This window comes from Heterocephalus glaber, unplaced genomic scaffold (assembly GCF_053883595.1).
Source record: "Heterocephalus glaber isolate CG9 unplaced genomic scaffold, H.glaber_assembly_v1.0 deba00000768, whole genome shotgun sequence".
Taxonomy (NCBI): Eukaryota; Metazoa; Chordata; class Mammalia; order Rodentia; family Bathyergidae; genus Heterocephalus; species Heterocephalus glaber.
The window spans coordinates 4,590,775-4,605,757 of NW_028258162.1; the positions used below are offsets into that span (position 1 = coordinate 4,590,775).

General features: G+C 36.1%; 1 protein-coding gene across 2 annotated transcripts in view; it reads left to right on the forward strand.

Moving 5' to 3' along the window:
• Mrc1 (mannose receptor C-type 1) overlaps positions 1–14,983 on the forward strand; it is a 95,410-nt gene that overhangs the window by 21,634 nt on the left and 58,793 nt on the right. For both annotated transcript variants that reach the window (XM_004859962.4, XM_087207219.1), the window contains exons 5-6: positions 6,710–6,823; positions 10,069–10,215. In XM_004859962.4, the coding sequence (XP_004860019.1) occupies positions 6,710–6,823; positions 10,069–10,215 (261 nt within the window). The remainder of the gene's footprint in view (positions 1–6,709; positions 6,824–10,068; positions 10,216–14,983) is intronic.

Here is a 14,983-nt window from a genome sequence, read left to right on the forward strand (position 1 = left end):
TCAGATGGCTAATTAAACACCTAAAGGTTGTCAGTGGTCTACCTACCACCCTTGTCTCCTTCATGCATTTTGTCATCTTGACAAAAGAGAAGTCTCATGTTCCTCATAGATGACATCGATATCTCATAGTTCTCTAGTCCCACATCTTTTTCTATGCCACTAAAAAGAAATCTAGAATTCCCCAATTTTTATACAGTGAAAAAAGAATCTGTTCCATTTCTGTTATCTATTTACCACCCTTATAAAAGCTACTTACATATATGTCCCATTTCCCCTACAAGAACACAGACATTCTTTGTCGAATGGCTGAGTTTCGTTCCTGTGACTAGGTCATTAAATTGGTCACTAAATGAGGAATTGTATGCAGTATGTACATTATAATATTCAGAACAAAGAAATGGTCAAAGGAAACTCCAACTTGATGACTCTGCTTTTATTTACATAACTCTTACATGCATTAGTGCTGTAATGTGTAACAGAACATAGAACTATAGTACTGTGCTATACAGTACAATCAGCAAAAATTACAGTACTGTATAAACAAGGTATACTGTATACAAAAAGACATTGTGGCCCTATAAAGATGTACAAAACTGTATAAAAAAGGGCAGATCTTAAGTCTGACCAGTGGGTCATAAGCCTGAACAGCCATTAAACAGGTTGTTTGTTAAATGAGGAATATCTAGATGCATACATTATTTTTTTTTGTTTGTTTCTTCATTCATTTAACTAAATATCAGGTGTGCCAGGCATTGTGTTAGGTTCTGGGACCCAGAGTTGATGCTGTTCTGTCCACATAGAGCTTAAAGAGCAATGGGGAAAACAGATGTAAGCATAAATGAGATGAGTAGGTACAAATGCCATGCAGGAAGCAATGAGCGCCGTGTGGAGAATGGAATTGGGAGACAGAAGCTGACAGTGAGGAATGAATAGCCTGTGAATATGAGTCCCCTACACCTCACAAGGAGATTCATATAGAATCTTCCAAGGAAAATAAAAATAATTATTTAGAAATTCAGCCTAACGTTTGGACAACTGGACAGTTTGTGGCAAGATGACCTAAGTGCATTGGTTCTTAAAAGTGCAGTTGCTTATTTGTCATCTGGGAATGCTGCTAGAATGAAGAGGCCAGGCCCAGGCTTCAGGGATGCTAGATCAGCACCTCTTTCCGGGATCTGCATTTTGTCCACCTCTTAGGGGTTCTGGTGCAGATGGTTGAAGGACTCTATTGGCATAACTGTGTGTTAGCACCTGTTGAATTCAGGCACTGATACCAGGAAGCAGTGTATCCCAGGCATAGAGTAGGTGGGCAGTTTTGGGGCACTCCTGGAGGCTTCCATGCCTCAGTGGCCTGATGTGTTAAGGGTATGAGTATGAACCACCGGGAGGACCACAGCGTATCTTCAGTCTTGCTTGCATTCCCCGTACTTGCATTTTCCCAGCTGTTGTGGGGAATCACACTCCTCATCAGCTGTAACACATTTCTCTGTTAGGTTGTCATTAGATGGACAGAGCAAGGGGAAACAGTATGGCCTTGCAGTGGTCGTGCATATGCTTAGATTTGAAGGAAGAAATTCTGCCTCTGTCTGCTCAGCCATTCTGCTTTGTGCTGGTCTCTGGGACCTTTCTAATACCAGGACACGTAGCCGAGCAATTGATCTTTACAACCAGGAGTAAAAATACAGAGAAAGAAAAGCCATGGAGAGAGATGAATATAAATTCATATAGACAATGAAGGAATAGAAACAGGCAATTGAAGACAATGCTCGGGCCATTTTGCACAGTTACACGCAATGCAGAAACACGGATCAAGGTTGAAATGGCTGCATTTGGTACCAGTTCTTTTTTGAAATCTGAATTGTGTTTTCTTGACTTTTCTAATTTTTAGTTGTTTTCTGGCCTTCCGGAAGCCAAGGCACGGACCACAGACAGCTCTTTAGTCTGTCTTCCCGCTGCCTAGAAGGAAAGAGGGAGAGGGGGAGACAGTGGCTCTGCCTGGCTAGACTCATTAGAGTGACGTGAGCCTGGCTGCTGGGGGAGCCAGCACGTCCCGTCCCCAGACTGCAGGGCTGACTTCACCTCAGTTGCCTACTTGAATCTTATTCAAGCCTCTGGGATTCTAGTCAGCAAATTTTAACTTCAATCTGGATAAGAATGAATTTTCTGAAGAGATTTGGAGTACTGCCTGCCTTTCTGTAAGTCAAAAATATCCTGCAATGAAAAAAAAAAAAGCCTGACAGGAAATGTAAAAGATAAACTAGAGGACAGACATTCCTTTGTTTTCTGGAAGAAAGATATTTGCAACACTTGATATTAATTGAGATAGATTGAGGAAGAATCTAGAAAACAATGGTCTGAGTGTTTGTGATCCGCTCTGTTTGGAAATACGCTCTTAAAATGAAAAGCCACAAATATTTAGACTTTTAAAGTAATTAAGATAAAGCCTGGAGATGTATCTCAGTACTTTCCTAGCATACACAAAGCCCTGGGTTTAGTTCTACTAACACACACACACACACACACACACACACACACACACACACACACGCACGCACACGAAGTAAGTAAAGTTTATTTTCTGTGCGGATTTTGAGAAGTAAATACTTTTTAAAAATACGTAAGTCCTTTTGATGATTCTGGGATTAAATGCACTGTCATTTATTGAACAGCTGCTGTGTGCCAAACACCAGGCTTTATTTCGGAAGCACCCAGCAACCCTGTAAATAAATATTCTTTTCCCCATTGTTTATAGATGAGATGTTAGGCCAGGAAGGAGAAGTTAGGAAACATGCTTACTGCTTCATGTTCAGACACTGGCTGAACTGGAATTCAGTTGTCTTCCACGTCACCTGCCTGTGTCTCACTAAGTAAACTTAATTTATACATTGACACTTTGCTTCAGTAAATGTATTTATTCCAAACTGGTGATCTGATAGCATAGGATCTGAAGGGCAAAACATTTCTGTTCATCCCTCCACAGCCATCTCATCATCTTTACTTATGTTTCTGCCTCTCTGTAAATCAAATGGTTAGGACCTGATTTAATCTCAATTAGGATTTATAGAACTGAAATAGGACAGAGGAAGTGAAATTTTGCTTGTTACCCTGATTGTTTTTACCAGTTTTCTTAGGAACTACGTAGAAGTCAAATGGAACTTTGTAGAGAGATGAAAATAAAAATACCATTGTAATACTGTTCATTAATGTGTGTCCTGCCATAACTAAGGCCGCAGGTAGGCACATAACAATTCCTGCAGAAAGACTGAAAATTTAAAAATTTAGGACGTGTACACATGCTTTATACAGTAACCCTAAAGAATTTTGTTATACTTCTTTGTAAATTTAAAAATGACTATTAGAGAAAAAAAATTGTGGATGGTTCTCATAGGCTTTGAACACTATCCTTTTGTGGTTTGGTAGTGCTGGGATGGAATTTAGGACCTCAGGCTGACTAGGCAAACACCTCCAGCCTATGCTGAATGATGCATTTAACCTGAGGTTTGAACTTTGTTTCTAAATCATACCTTTTGCTAACCCTAATTCTACAGGAAGCTAATAAAAATGATGATAATAATAGCCACCATTTACATTTATTGAGCACATACTATATGACCGATCCTATTTTAAGAAGTGTTAATTATTCAAGACCACCTTAGAAGTACCTAGAGCTGATGAAGCATATCAAAGGAAGATAGTTGCCTTAAAGAGCTATAATCAGCTGGACTATAATCAGTGCTGCTGTATATCTGCAATTCTGGCATTCTGGGAGGCTAAGGCAGGAGGATTATAAATTTGAGCCCAGATCGGGCAACTTAGTGACTGAGTGACTGTTATTAAGTAATAATAAGGCCCCAAATATAGTAATTTAGATAAGCAGTAAAAAATGTATTTAATTCTTCTTTACCCAGTGTATTATTTATAGTTTTAAAACTGATTTATGCTTATTTTCTTACCTGATTCATTTTGTAAGATCCGCAAGAAGTTGATTTTGAGAACAGCTTTATTTAACATTTTTGAAATGCTACTTGTAAGACTATTTCCTTTGGTACATACCCCTGGAGGTATAGAGAGAAATATTATTCAAGTTAGTACAACTTTGAAGGATTTGTGAAAATCATCCAATATTCATTAAGAATTAATAAAGTAATTATTAACATAAAGAATGTCATGAGTATAAAACTAGCCTCAGACTATTCCTAAGGCACAGTCTGGCAAAGAGATGTCTCCTCTTGACACCTTATGTGTAATGAGCTACAATAACACCCTGCGGTTGGTTTCTTTACCTTAAAGGGCAAAAAAAATAATATGGTACTCAAAATAATTTTAATAACTGTGTGTGAAATAATGAAATAAAATAAGTAATTGATGACATGAATAACTATAAAATTATCTTAATTTAGAAGAATTCATTGTTGTTTTTAAAAAATTTTAGTTTGTCAGTGCATGTGTGTAGTACGTAATATTCACATTCTTTGTGGGAAGCTGGTTCATGTACAGAACACATCTTAATTTCTTTTCTCATCCTCTTTCCTTTCCTTCCCTCCCCACCCCCACCCCCCCATCCCTCGATCTCTTTCTTTTTCTTTTTTCGTACATATTTGCAGTATATAATGTTTACATTACTTATATGGAGTTTTTTTTTTTTTAAGTGAATGTGGCCATGCTTGATAAAGTTAATCTCAGATTTAACACTAAACAAAGTTCCTGTTTTGATAATATTGTTTCCTTGGTAAAGCCTTATGATAAATATTTCTATATTTGGAGGGTAAAATTCTAATGTCAAAGAACCAAGTTCAGGAATGAACTTCAGAGTGGGCTACTTTTTGGGAGTAAAGATTATGTAGTAGAACTGCCTTTGTAGCAAGTGCAAGGTTCGATCCCCGGTACCAAAAAAAAAAAAAAAAGACATGTAGTAGATGTATCTGCCTAGTTCATCCCTCTTTCCTTAAATGTGCTGTACTATTTAAAATTACCCAGAAAATGTATTACAGGAATAACTCACAGGCACATTTAGTTTCAACAAGGATTACTATCCACTGGAAAAACTAAGTCAACCCTTGTGTTCCAATCCTGTTCCACTAATATTTTATTTTTCTCTGTGCAATTTGTTCAACATCTGTTCTCCTCTGTGAAATAAAGGAACTGGACTAGAGATCTCCCAGAGTACATAAAGTACCTACGTGAGGGAGCTATGCTAGCTCTTGAACTTTTTCCTAGTATTCTTAATGAAAATAAGTGGATTTGAGTTCATTTTTATCGATTTTTTACATGCCAGCCTTTCATTCCATCCTATTTGTCTTTCATGACTTGATTTGAATAAATCACACTTCCATTTGGTATAGAGGTCATTTCAGTTTGTTAAGCCTCAGTCTACCTAATCAATACCCACCTAATCAGTATCCTTAAGGGGATTTCTCTCTGCCAGATGGGGACCAGGTCATAGGGCAGCACGTAGATCCCATGCTGTCCTAGAGAACTGAGTGCAGTAAATGTGAAACCTGATTTTTGGCCAGAAATCCCAGTGCCCCTTTCATTCATTTCAACCGGCGACCTGAATGTGTGTACATACAAGCTCACAAAAAATAGTAAAAACTTCAGTGGCTTTGCGACATCAGAGTGACTTTGGTTATATCAGAAATATGGAGTCTGAATTTTGAATCATATGGACTTGAGTTCAAGTTTCTGCTCTGTTGTGTCACTTAAACTCAGTATTTTCATCTACGATATGGAGATGATTCCTAATTCATCGTTTATCAGGATTAAATGAACAAATACAGTGCATACAGGGCACTGACTATTGTAAATGATCAATAATTGATAACTCTTACTAATTAATTGGGGAATCTGTCCTACAGATGACATAAACTCGATCATTTCTGTTTACTAACATAAACACATACTTGAGGTTGATTATTTTATTAATGCAAAGGATAGTTGTTTTAAAAAAATTGTTCTTAATCAATTAAAAGAATTTAGAGAGAGGGAGAATTCCTAACCATGGTTTTTAAAAAGATACAGGCAATAGGAGGTTAGAATTTTTCACAACGGTAGGCTCATGTTTTTTCCTTACTTCTTTCTATATCAGGCCTTGTACAATTTGAAATATTGTAATTATGATTTACTATCTGCCTAAATAAAGCATTGTTCATATTAGCATAAACATTTAGTGTTTTGCTTTTAATCATCATTTTAAGAAGAAAAATTGACTTAAAAATCATAAAATCCTTAAAATAAATTCTGAATTATGAGGTTCAGGTAATAACTTACGAACATGATAGGTTGAAATGTTTATTAAAATTTTTCACCACAGAAAACTTCGGCCTTTATGTAAATATTATTTTTAATCTCAAGTGAAGTAAACATGCCATTATCTAATGATAGCCAGACACAGTTGTGTTTAGATGGGAAGCACGTTCATGCTACCCTTGAGAAAGCATATAGTAGTCAAGATGGAGGCGCTTGCAGCACTTAGATCCGGGTCAAAGCCTTAGCAAGAATCTTAGCCTGTACACTCTCTGCTTCGGTTTCTTTACCTGTCACTGGACATGATGGTTGTCCCTGCTTTAGATCACTAGGAGAGTCAGAGGAGACATATTGGGCCTGATGATTGTCACTCCCCTCAATTACATGTATATTTAAGCACTTGGTTCTCAGTTTCATTTCACTGCCCTTTCTGAATGCCACTTTTGTTTTGCTTCTTATCACGTAGGATTGACCAGTTCCTTGACTTCAGGACTCTGGATTGGACTCAACAGTCTGAGTTTCAACAGTGGTTGGCAGTGGAGTGGCAGCAGTCCGTTCCGGTACTTGAACTGGTTGCCAGGTAAGGCTAAGCCTGTCTGGGATCGATTTCACCCAAGTTTTATTCACCTGGATATGATGGAAAACTCTGGCATCTCCAATGTAGATCTCAAAGAGAGGAACTGGAGACTTCATCCTACATACTCCATTTCTTATTTTTCTTTGAAGTCTGCCAGCTGGACTTGAAGATTCTAAAGCTGCAAGATTAGATAGTGCCAGGTCCCCGGTCAAGGACTTTTTGCTGGGATTATTGCACAAATCAGTACAAGCCAGTTTAAAGTATTCTTGATTGTTAAGGCATTATATTCAAAAGCAAAGTTTATAGCTACTGTTAAGCATGATTTATTAAATATATTAACAACTGTTACTGTATATTTGATTTTATATCAACCTTCTTATAATCCTTGAAAGAAATACCCAACAATTATTTGTAAAGACTGAAAAGATGCTTCCAAATCTGTGTGCATGACTCACCTTTGAATCTTTTGTCCTAACTTTTTGAATTTCTAGACATTTCAGTTCAAATGCTTATGTATAAATATATACTTATGATTTATAACATATATGCAACACACATAGTAGCCAAAGATTTTACACATCTATATTTATATCCATGGATTCACACCATGAATTTAAATGACCTGAAAGCATTCTGGGTTGGCAAATTTCTGACTATTTTGAGTTGTGAGATATTTGAAATATTGCTGTCACTGTGGCAAAGACGTTGAGGTCTCCATTCACACCATCTTCTCCTGTTTTAACCTAGAGTTGGATTAAAAATACTGTCTCAGTCATAAGCTATAATGTTACTAGCTAGCCTAAAAATGTACTAGCATAAAAATATATTAGCATTTGTCAGCAATTTGTAGTTTGTACAGAGTCAGGGCATAGATAAATATTCAACAGCTTTCTAATTTTCTGGAGGGCAGAAAATTCTGGAACTAATTATTTCTGTGGTGTCCTAACATACATGTATCAGAACTAAAAGAAGACTAATTACTGAATGGATGTTACGTGTAGAAACAGCCAGTCAGAGAAAATGAAAGACCAATGCTGAAACGTTTTTATCTATTCTCTAATTAATACCCACTGTTGTTAGTAGCTACCTGAGGATGTTGATTATCATTCCAACCCCCATCTCAGTGGCAATCTTGGTTAGAGGAAAGAGTGCAGTGAGCGATTAGTGATGTCTGCCATGAATGTAGGATAGGAGAAAAGTAGCCAATTGGTTCCATCTTTGAAGACAGTTGTGATATGGTCTTCTTTGATATGCTTAGATTTCTTTTTTAAAGCCAGTGAGTGGTTTTTGCATTTGGCTTAAAAATTAAACTTTCTATTTTCTACATTGAATTGTATTAAAAGAGAAAATCTTTGATAAAACAGTATCCCAAACAGACACAGAAACATGAGTGGAAATTTTCAGGGTTTACATTTTGGTTTAAATTGACTAGATTTTACTATGAAATTCTACTTTCAGTGCATTATGGCCACAGGGCTGTTTGAATTTTTTTTTTTTTGCATGTTAAGCATTTGCTCACCCACTGAGCCACTCCACCATCCCTGGTCCATGAATCTGAAAATGCTAGTAAGCTATATTTATGGAAAGTAAATATTACTGCAAGGAAATATAAGATGTCCCTTTTTATGAGTGAATATTGTCTTCCTACTCTTCCACTCGTTTAGACAATAATAATTTATTAAGAGACTAGAGTCCATTCTCTTAATTCTCTTCGTGGCTAAGTCATACAATATTAAGTGGTCATTTTCTTTATTATTCAATTTGGGGGCAAGGGTGATGATATTTAACCTCTTCTATTCTAAAAGTTCAGCGAGACAATTTGGGAGTTAACTTTGGTGCAGATGAGGATATGAAAGTGGAATATTAATGAGAAAAGAAATAAAAAGTTTTTCTTGTTAAACCAAACTCCTGTGAAGTAGGTGCAAGATTAAATCACCTTCTCAAAGTATGACCTTCAAACATAAAATTAGAAACCTTATGGAATATTATAAGCTGCTTTCACATAAATTGTTCAGCCAAGTGTCTCAACTGAGCACTTGCCAAGGTAATACATCTACTAAAATACATTTACATTTCAGGTGAGGACATTTTACATAAATGGTGAAAAGCACTGAGTGATATCTGAAAGTTCATGGTGTTGTTGTATTAATAACAAATATACATGACTTGCTAATGAGTATACCAATAACAATTAGCTATAAAATGTATTATTATTTTTTTGGAAGTTTCTTTCTAGTACTGACACCTTATCTGCTCTGTGTTTTTGGTCACAATATGAACACATTTTAAAACTGTCATTGGACTTATTTCTAACAATCTTTTTTGTTTTGTGCTTTTTAAATAACCTTAAAATCTTTTTGATAAAGACTCTGTGGAGCAGGTAATGTGATTTCCATCTTCTAGGAAGAGAAAGTGAAGTGGAGACAGCTTGTATACATATCAGAGGTCACAAAGCAATATTACTAGTCAAGTGTAGCTTATTTGTCCCAAGGTCAGGTGTAAATTGTAGCTGTTTTTGGAGCACTGGTTATAAAATCATGTATCAGAGTAGCAAAGAGCATGAAAAATGTAGGTATTGATGCATGTATCCATTGCATTGGCAATGTTGATTCTGTTTATTTGATCAGTTCTCATTGGGAAATGGACATGACATTGCCTCCTGAAAGTATTCTTCAGTGGATTGAGTTGAAGATGATGTGCTGCGATTCCAGATCTCCCTTCTATTACCATTGCCACTGCTATGCCTTTTCTTTTCTGTTTCTTCTGCCTGAATGGAAGTTTCCCTATGTTCGGATTCCCTAGCTTGGTTCGCACAGTTAGCTTGACTTACGTTTTCTGTTGTTTGTTTGGTTTTGTACGTATGTATTGACAATGTTTAATATGGCTAGTTTGGAGCACCATATATTCTTTTAGTTAGGTATCTGAGATACATAATGTATTCCAGTGTGACAGCTGTTTAAAATATTAGATTTAGGTTCATCACTTGATGATGGGGAAAACAATTATTGCAAAGAAGTATACTTTAATAATCAACATTTTAGGCATTGGAATGATCCACCAACAAGGACACAAATAGATACCCATCATGTCTTTTGCTCTGCAGTCAGTAAATATTTATTTATGAATGTGTAGCAGAAGACAGACTGGGGATCCATTGAATCTCAAAGATCAAGACTCCAGGCTGGGGGGGAGCTGTCTATTTGGAATTCCTGTCACAGTCTCACTTTAACTTTTTCATTTTCTCAAAGGAAGTCCATCAGCTGAACCTGGAAAAAGCTGTGTGTCCCTCAATCCTGGAAAAAATGCTAAATGGGAAAACCTGGAATGTGTTCAGAAACTGGGTTATATTTGTAAGAAGGGCAACAGTACTTTGAATTCTTTTATAATTCCTTCAGGTAAGTGATCTATTTGAAGTGCATAAAACAGTAGAAGTTAAGAATAAATAAAATTATAGTTCAATTATAATTTGCATGAAATGATTCCAGAGGTTTTGTAAATGTAATGGTATTTGTACAGTATTTTGTTGATTATTACTACTGGTTGCTAATGTTTTCTGAGTTTGCAACAGTGTTTGGGCATTGTGTAAAGCTTTGCCATAAATAAAAATTTTATCTTCCCATGGAAGGGTTATCTTTATTACATCTTTATGGATCAGTCAAGGCTCTATTGCTTTTTTTTTTTTTTTTCTGTATCGGGGATCAAACTTGGGACCTTGCACTTGCAAGGCAGGCATGGTGCCACTGAGCTAAATCCCCACCCCAGGGCTCCAGTGCTTTTACTGTAGGCTCTTACCTGGAAGCCTCCACAGAATGGATAAAACACATTAAAGCAGAAACACAACGTTACATGGATAGGCTAGGCTCCAGGAAAAAAACAAGGGATGCTCTCTATTATAATTTTATAGAATATTAAACTGCTAAGGTAAAGGAGCTTTTTCTTCAAAGTGATAAAAACAAACTTCATTTGTGTACCACCAACCAGCTGTTTTTGGCGGGATTATGAGTGTTTTGTATAGTTTTTACTTATTTTTTCTGCTTGGGAAACCTGACAGTGTAGCACTCTCCTTGACTTTTAGAAACAATTTCATTTAAGTATGAATGATATGGATAGAAATTGAAAAGATACTAAATGAGAATAATACTTTTCTCCTACCTCTTACCTCTACCTAGCTCCCTGGAGAATCAGTTTCTGAACATATATATCCTTATGTAGTTATTCTTGGAATATGTGAGCAGATGTGTTTATAATTATTTTCATCTGCTTTATACAGATGACAACATACTATCCACATAATTGTTATACTCAACTTTTCACTTACTAACAATTTTGCCATCACTCTACAGAGTATATAAATAGCTTCTGCACTCATTTTTTAATGGCCAAATAATAGCCATTGCCTGGGAAAATTATATATATATTGTTGGCTGGTCCTGTGTCAATGGATTTTCAGTTTACTTCCAATTTTTGATCATTATAAATAATTCTGAAATAAATAACTTTATACACATGTCATTTCATGCATGAAATAAATCCTAGAACAGGAGTTGCTGGATCAGAGGGTAGGTATGTTTGCCATTTTAATAGGTACAGGTATGGCTGAGCTCTCTAGTGTACTTCACAAACTCTGGAGGATGATTGGGGACAAGCCTTAGAGATCTCTCAACAATTTTTGCTCTTCATCTCCACTACTCCTCCTCTAGGCAGAGTAGTATAATTCTTCTTTCTTGGAAGGGCTTATCCCAGTGGTGGCAAACCTGTGGCACACGTATTGTTTGTCTTTTAAGACAAAAGATGTTAACGTATGAGTTGCTTTTTATAAACTAAAACCTCAGTATTCAGGTTTAATTACAGAGCTGGCACTTTGTGATAGATAAGTGTTTTTCGAGTTGCAGTCTGGACACTTGTCTCTGAAAGATTCACCACCACTGACTTATACAGTTCTCTTTCAAAGACCTGTAATTGCCATTTTGAGAAGAAGATAAATGTTGTTTTATAGTTTCACTGGTATGGGGGGAAGAATTCTTTTTTAAAACATTTATTGTTATTTTTATTAGTGTATGTTTGCAATACATAATGATAACATTCATCGTGGAGAGCTGGTCCATGGATATCACACATCTTCATCATTTTTCCTTCTCCTTCCACCCCCTCCAACTCCCTCTATCCCTTAGTCCTCTTCCATTTGCAAGACATCTACCTCCCTGTTTTCTATTATCTACCTTTAATTTTGCTTTCTAAATTATTTATTCTTTGGATTTCTCATACAAGAGAAACCATACAATAGTTAAGTTTGTATGTCTGATTTATTTCACTTAACATTATAGTCTCAAGGAACATCCATTTTTCTATAAATAACTTAAGTCTATTCTTCTTTATGGCAGAGTCATACTCCATTGTGTATAAGTGCATTTTTTTTTGTACTGGGGATTGAACTCAGGACCTTGTGGTTGTGAGGCAGGCAGCGGCACCATTGAGCTAAATCCCCAGGCCTATAAATGCACTTTTTTTTGGTACCAGGAATCAAACTCAGGACCTTGCGCTTATAAGGCAGACGTCAGAACAACTGAGCTAAATCCCTGGCCTATAAATGCATTTTTAATCCATTCATCTTTTGATGAATGGCTGCTTCCAAGACTTAACTATGAGTTGTGCTGCTATAAACATGGGTATGGATGTATCACTGTGACATATGATGTCTTTATCTCTTTCAGGAAGATACCTAGAAGGTGAATAGTTGGGTCAGATGGAATTTTTAGTTTTAGTTTTTTGAGGCATTTCCAATCTGATTTCTAGATAGTACTGGTTGTTCTAGTTTATATTCCCACCAAGAGTGTAGATGTGTCCCATTCTCCTGCAGCCTCACCAGCACTTGTTGTTATTTGATTTCTTGATGATGGCCATTCTTTCTGGGGTGAGATGGAATCTCAGTGTTATTTTAACGTACATTTCTCTAATGGCCAGGGATGTTGAACATATTTTCATATACTTATTGGTCATTTGTACTTCTTTTTCTGAGAAGTATATATTTATTTCAATTGTTCATATTTTGATTGGGCCTTTTGTTTTGGGGGTTCTAATTCCTTTGAATTCTTTATCTATTCTACATATTAGTCCTCTGTGCAAGGAGTGGCTGGGAAAATCTTTTCCATCTATAAATTGTCTCTTCACTCTGTTAGTTGTACAGAACCTTTTTTTGTTTTGAGATTTTTTTTTTTTTTTGGTACTGGAGATGGAACTCGGGTTCTTGTGCTTGCGCAGCAGGCAACGAAACCACTGAGCTAAATCCCTGGCCCTGTACAGAACCTTTTTTATTGATATGATACCATTTATTGATTCTTAATGTTATTATTATTATCATTATTTGCATTTCTAGTCCTGTTCAGAAAATCTTTGTATTCCAGCAGATTAAATGTTTTAATATTTAGATCTTTGATCTATTTTTATTTTATTTTAGAACATAATGAGAGATATGAGTCTAGATTCAATCTTCTGCATGTGTATAGCCAGTTTCCCCAGCACCATTTGTTGAAAAAGCTACTTTTCCTCCAGTGTAGTTTTTTGGACCCCTTTGTCAAAGATCAGATGGCTGAATTTGCCTGAGGTTGTTTCTGCATCCTCTCTTCTACCTTACTGATCCATGTGGCTGTTCCCCTCCGCCCTCAGTACTATGCTGTTTTTAATTACTGTAGCTTTGTAATATAACTTTAAATCCAAGATTGTGATTTTCCTGCTTTGCTTTTGTTTTTTTGTTTGTTTTTTTTTTGGTACTGGGGATCAAACTCGGGTCCACTCGGGTCCTTGCGTTTGCGAGGCAGGCGGCAGAACCACTGAGCTAAATCCCCGGCCCATGCTTTGCTCTTGTTGCTCAGGATTTCTTTTGCTATTAGAGGTCTCTTCTGGCTCCACGTGAATTTTAGCCTTGCCTTTTCTAGTTCTGTGAAGAATTCTGGTGTTTTGATTGATACTGCATTAAATCTGTGTATCAATTTTGGTAGTATAGCTATTCTGACAATATTAGTTCTGCCTATCCAGAAACAGGGGTTATCTTTCTATTTTCTGATGTCCTCTTTTATCTCCATTTTCAGAGTGCTATGGTTTTTGTTACAGAGTTATTTTACTTCCTTTGTTTTTCTCATTCCTAAGTATTCAATTTTTCTTGAAACTATTGTGGATGGTATTGTTTTCCTAATTTCTTTCTCAGTGAGTTCATTATCAGTATACAGGAATGTTATTGATTTTTGTGTGTTGATTTTGTGTACTGCTAACTTGCTGAATTTATTTATTAGTTCTAGGAGTGTTTTGGTGGAATTTTTTGGTTCCCATATATAAACTATCATGGCCTCTGAAAATAAGGATATCTTGGCTTTTTTCTTTCCTCTCTATATATACCTTTTATATTTTTCTCTTGTCTGATGTGTCTGGCCAAAGTTCTGAGTGCTCTGTTGAATAGTAGTGGTGATACGGATTTTACAAAAAAAGCTTCCAATTATTTTGCCTTTAGTATGATGTTGGCGATAGTTTTGTCATGGATTTTATGAGATGGAGATAATGTTCTCCTGTGCCTATTTTCTTTGGTGTTTTAATCATGAACAAATTTTGGATTTTGTCAAAGGCTTTTTCTGTGTGCATTGAGATCATCATGTGATTTTTGTCCTTGCTTCTGATTATGTGATGCACTATACTTACTGTTTTGTGTATGTTGGACTATCCCTTCATCCCTAGGATGAAACCTAGTTGGTCATGATCTTTTTGATAATTCATTGCATTTTTTATTAAAAATTTTTATTTTTATTAGTTCATGTTTGCAGGACATAATGATCACATTAATTGCGGGGGAACTGTATATGTACATAACCCATCTCAATTCTTTTTTTTCCTCCATCCCTTTTATCCCCATTGAAATATTTTTTGCCAGCATCAGATTTATGTGTATCTTTTATAAGTCTTTATCAAGTTAATTATCATAAATACATATTAACAGCCAGAATAACAGGCCAAAAACCATATAAAACAGATAAGACATCTATCCTATGATTTGTTGCATTCTGCTTGCCAGCATCTTGTTGAGGATTTTTCCATGTGTTCATTAAAGAGTTTGACTTGTGGTTTACTTTTTTATTTGAGTCTTTGTCTGATTTGGGAATCAAAATAATGCTAGTTTCC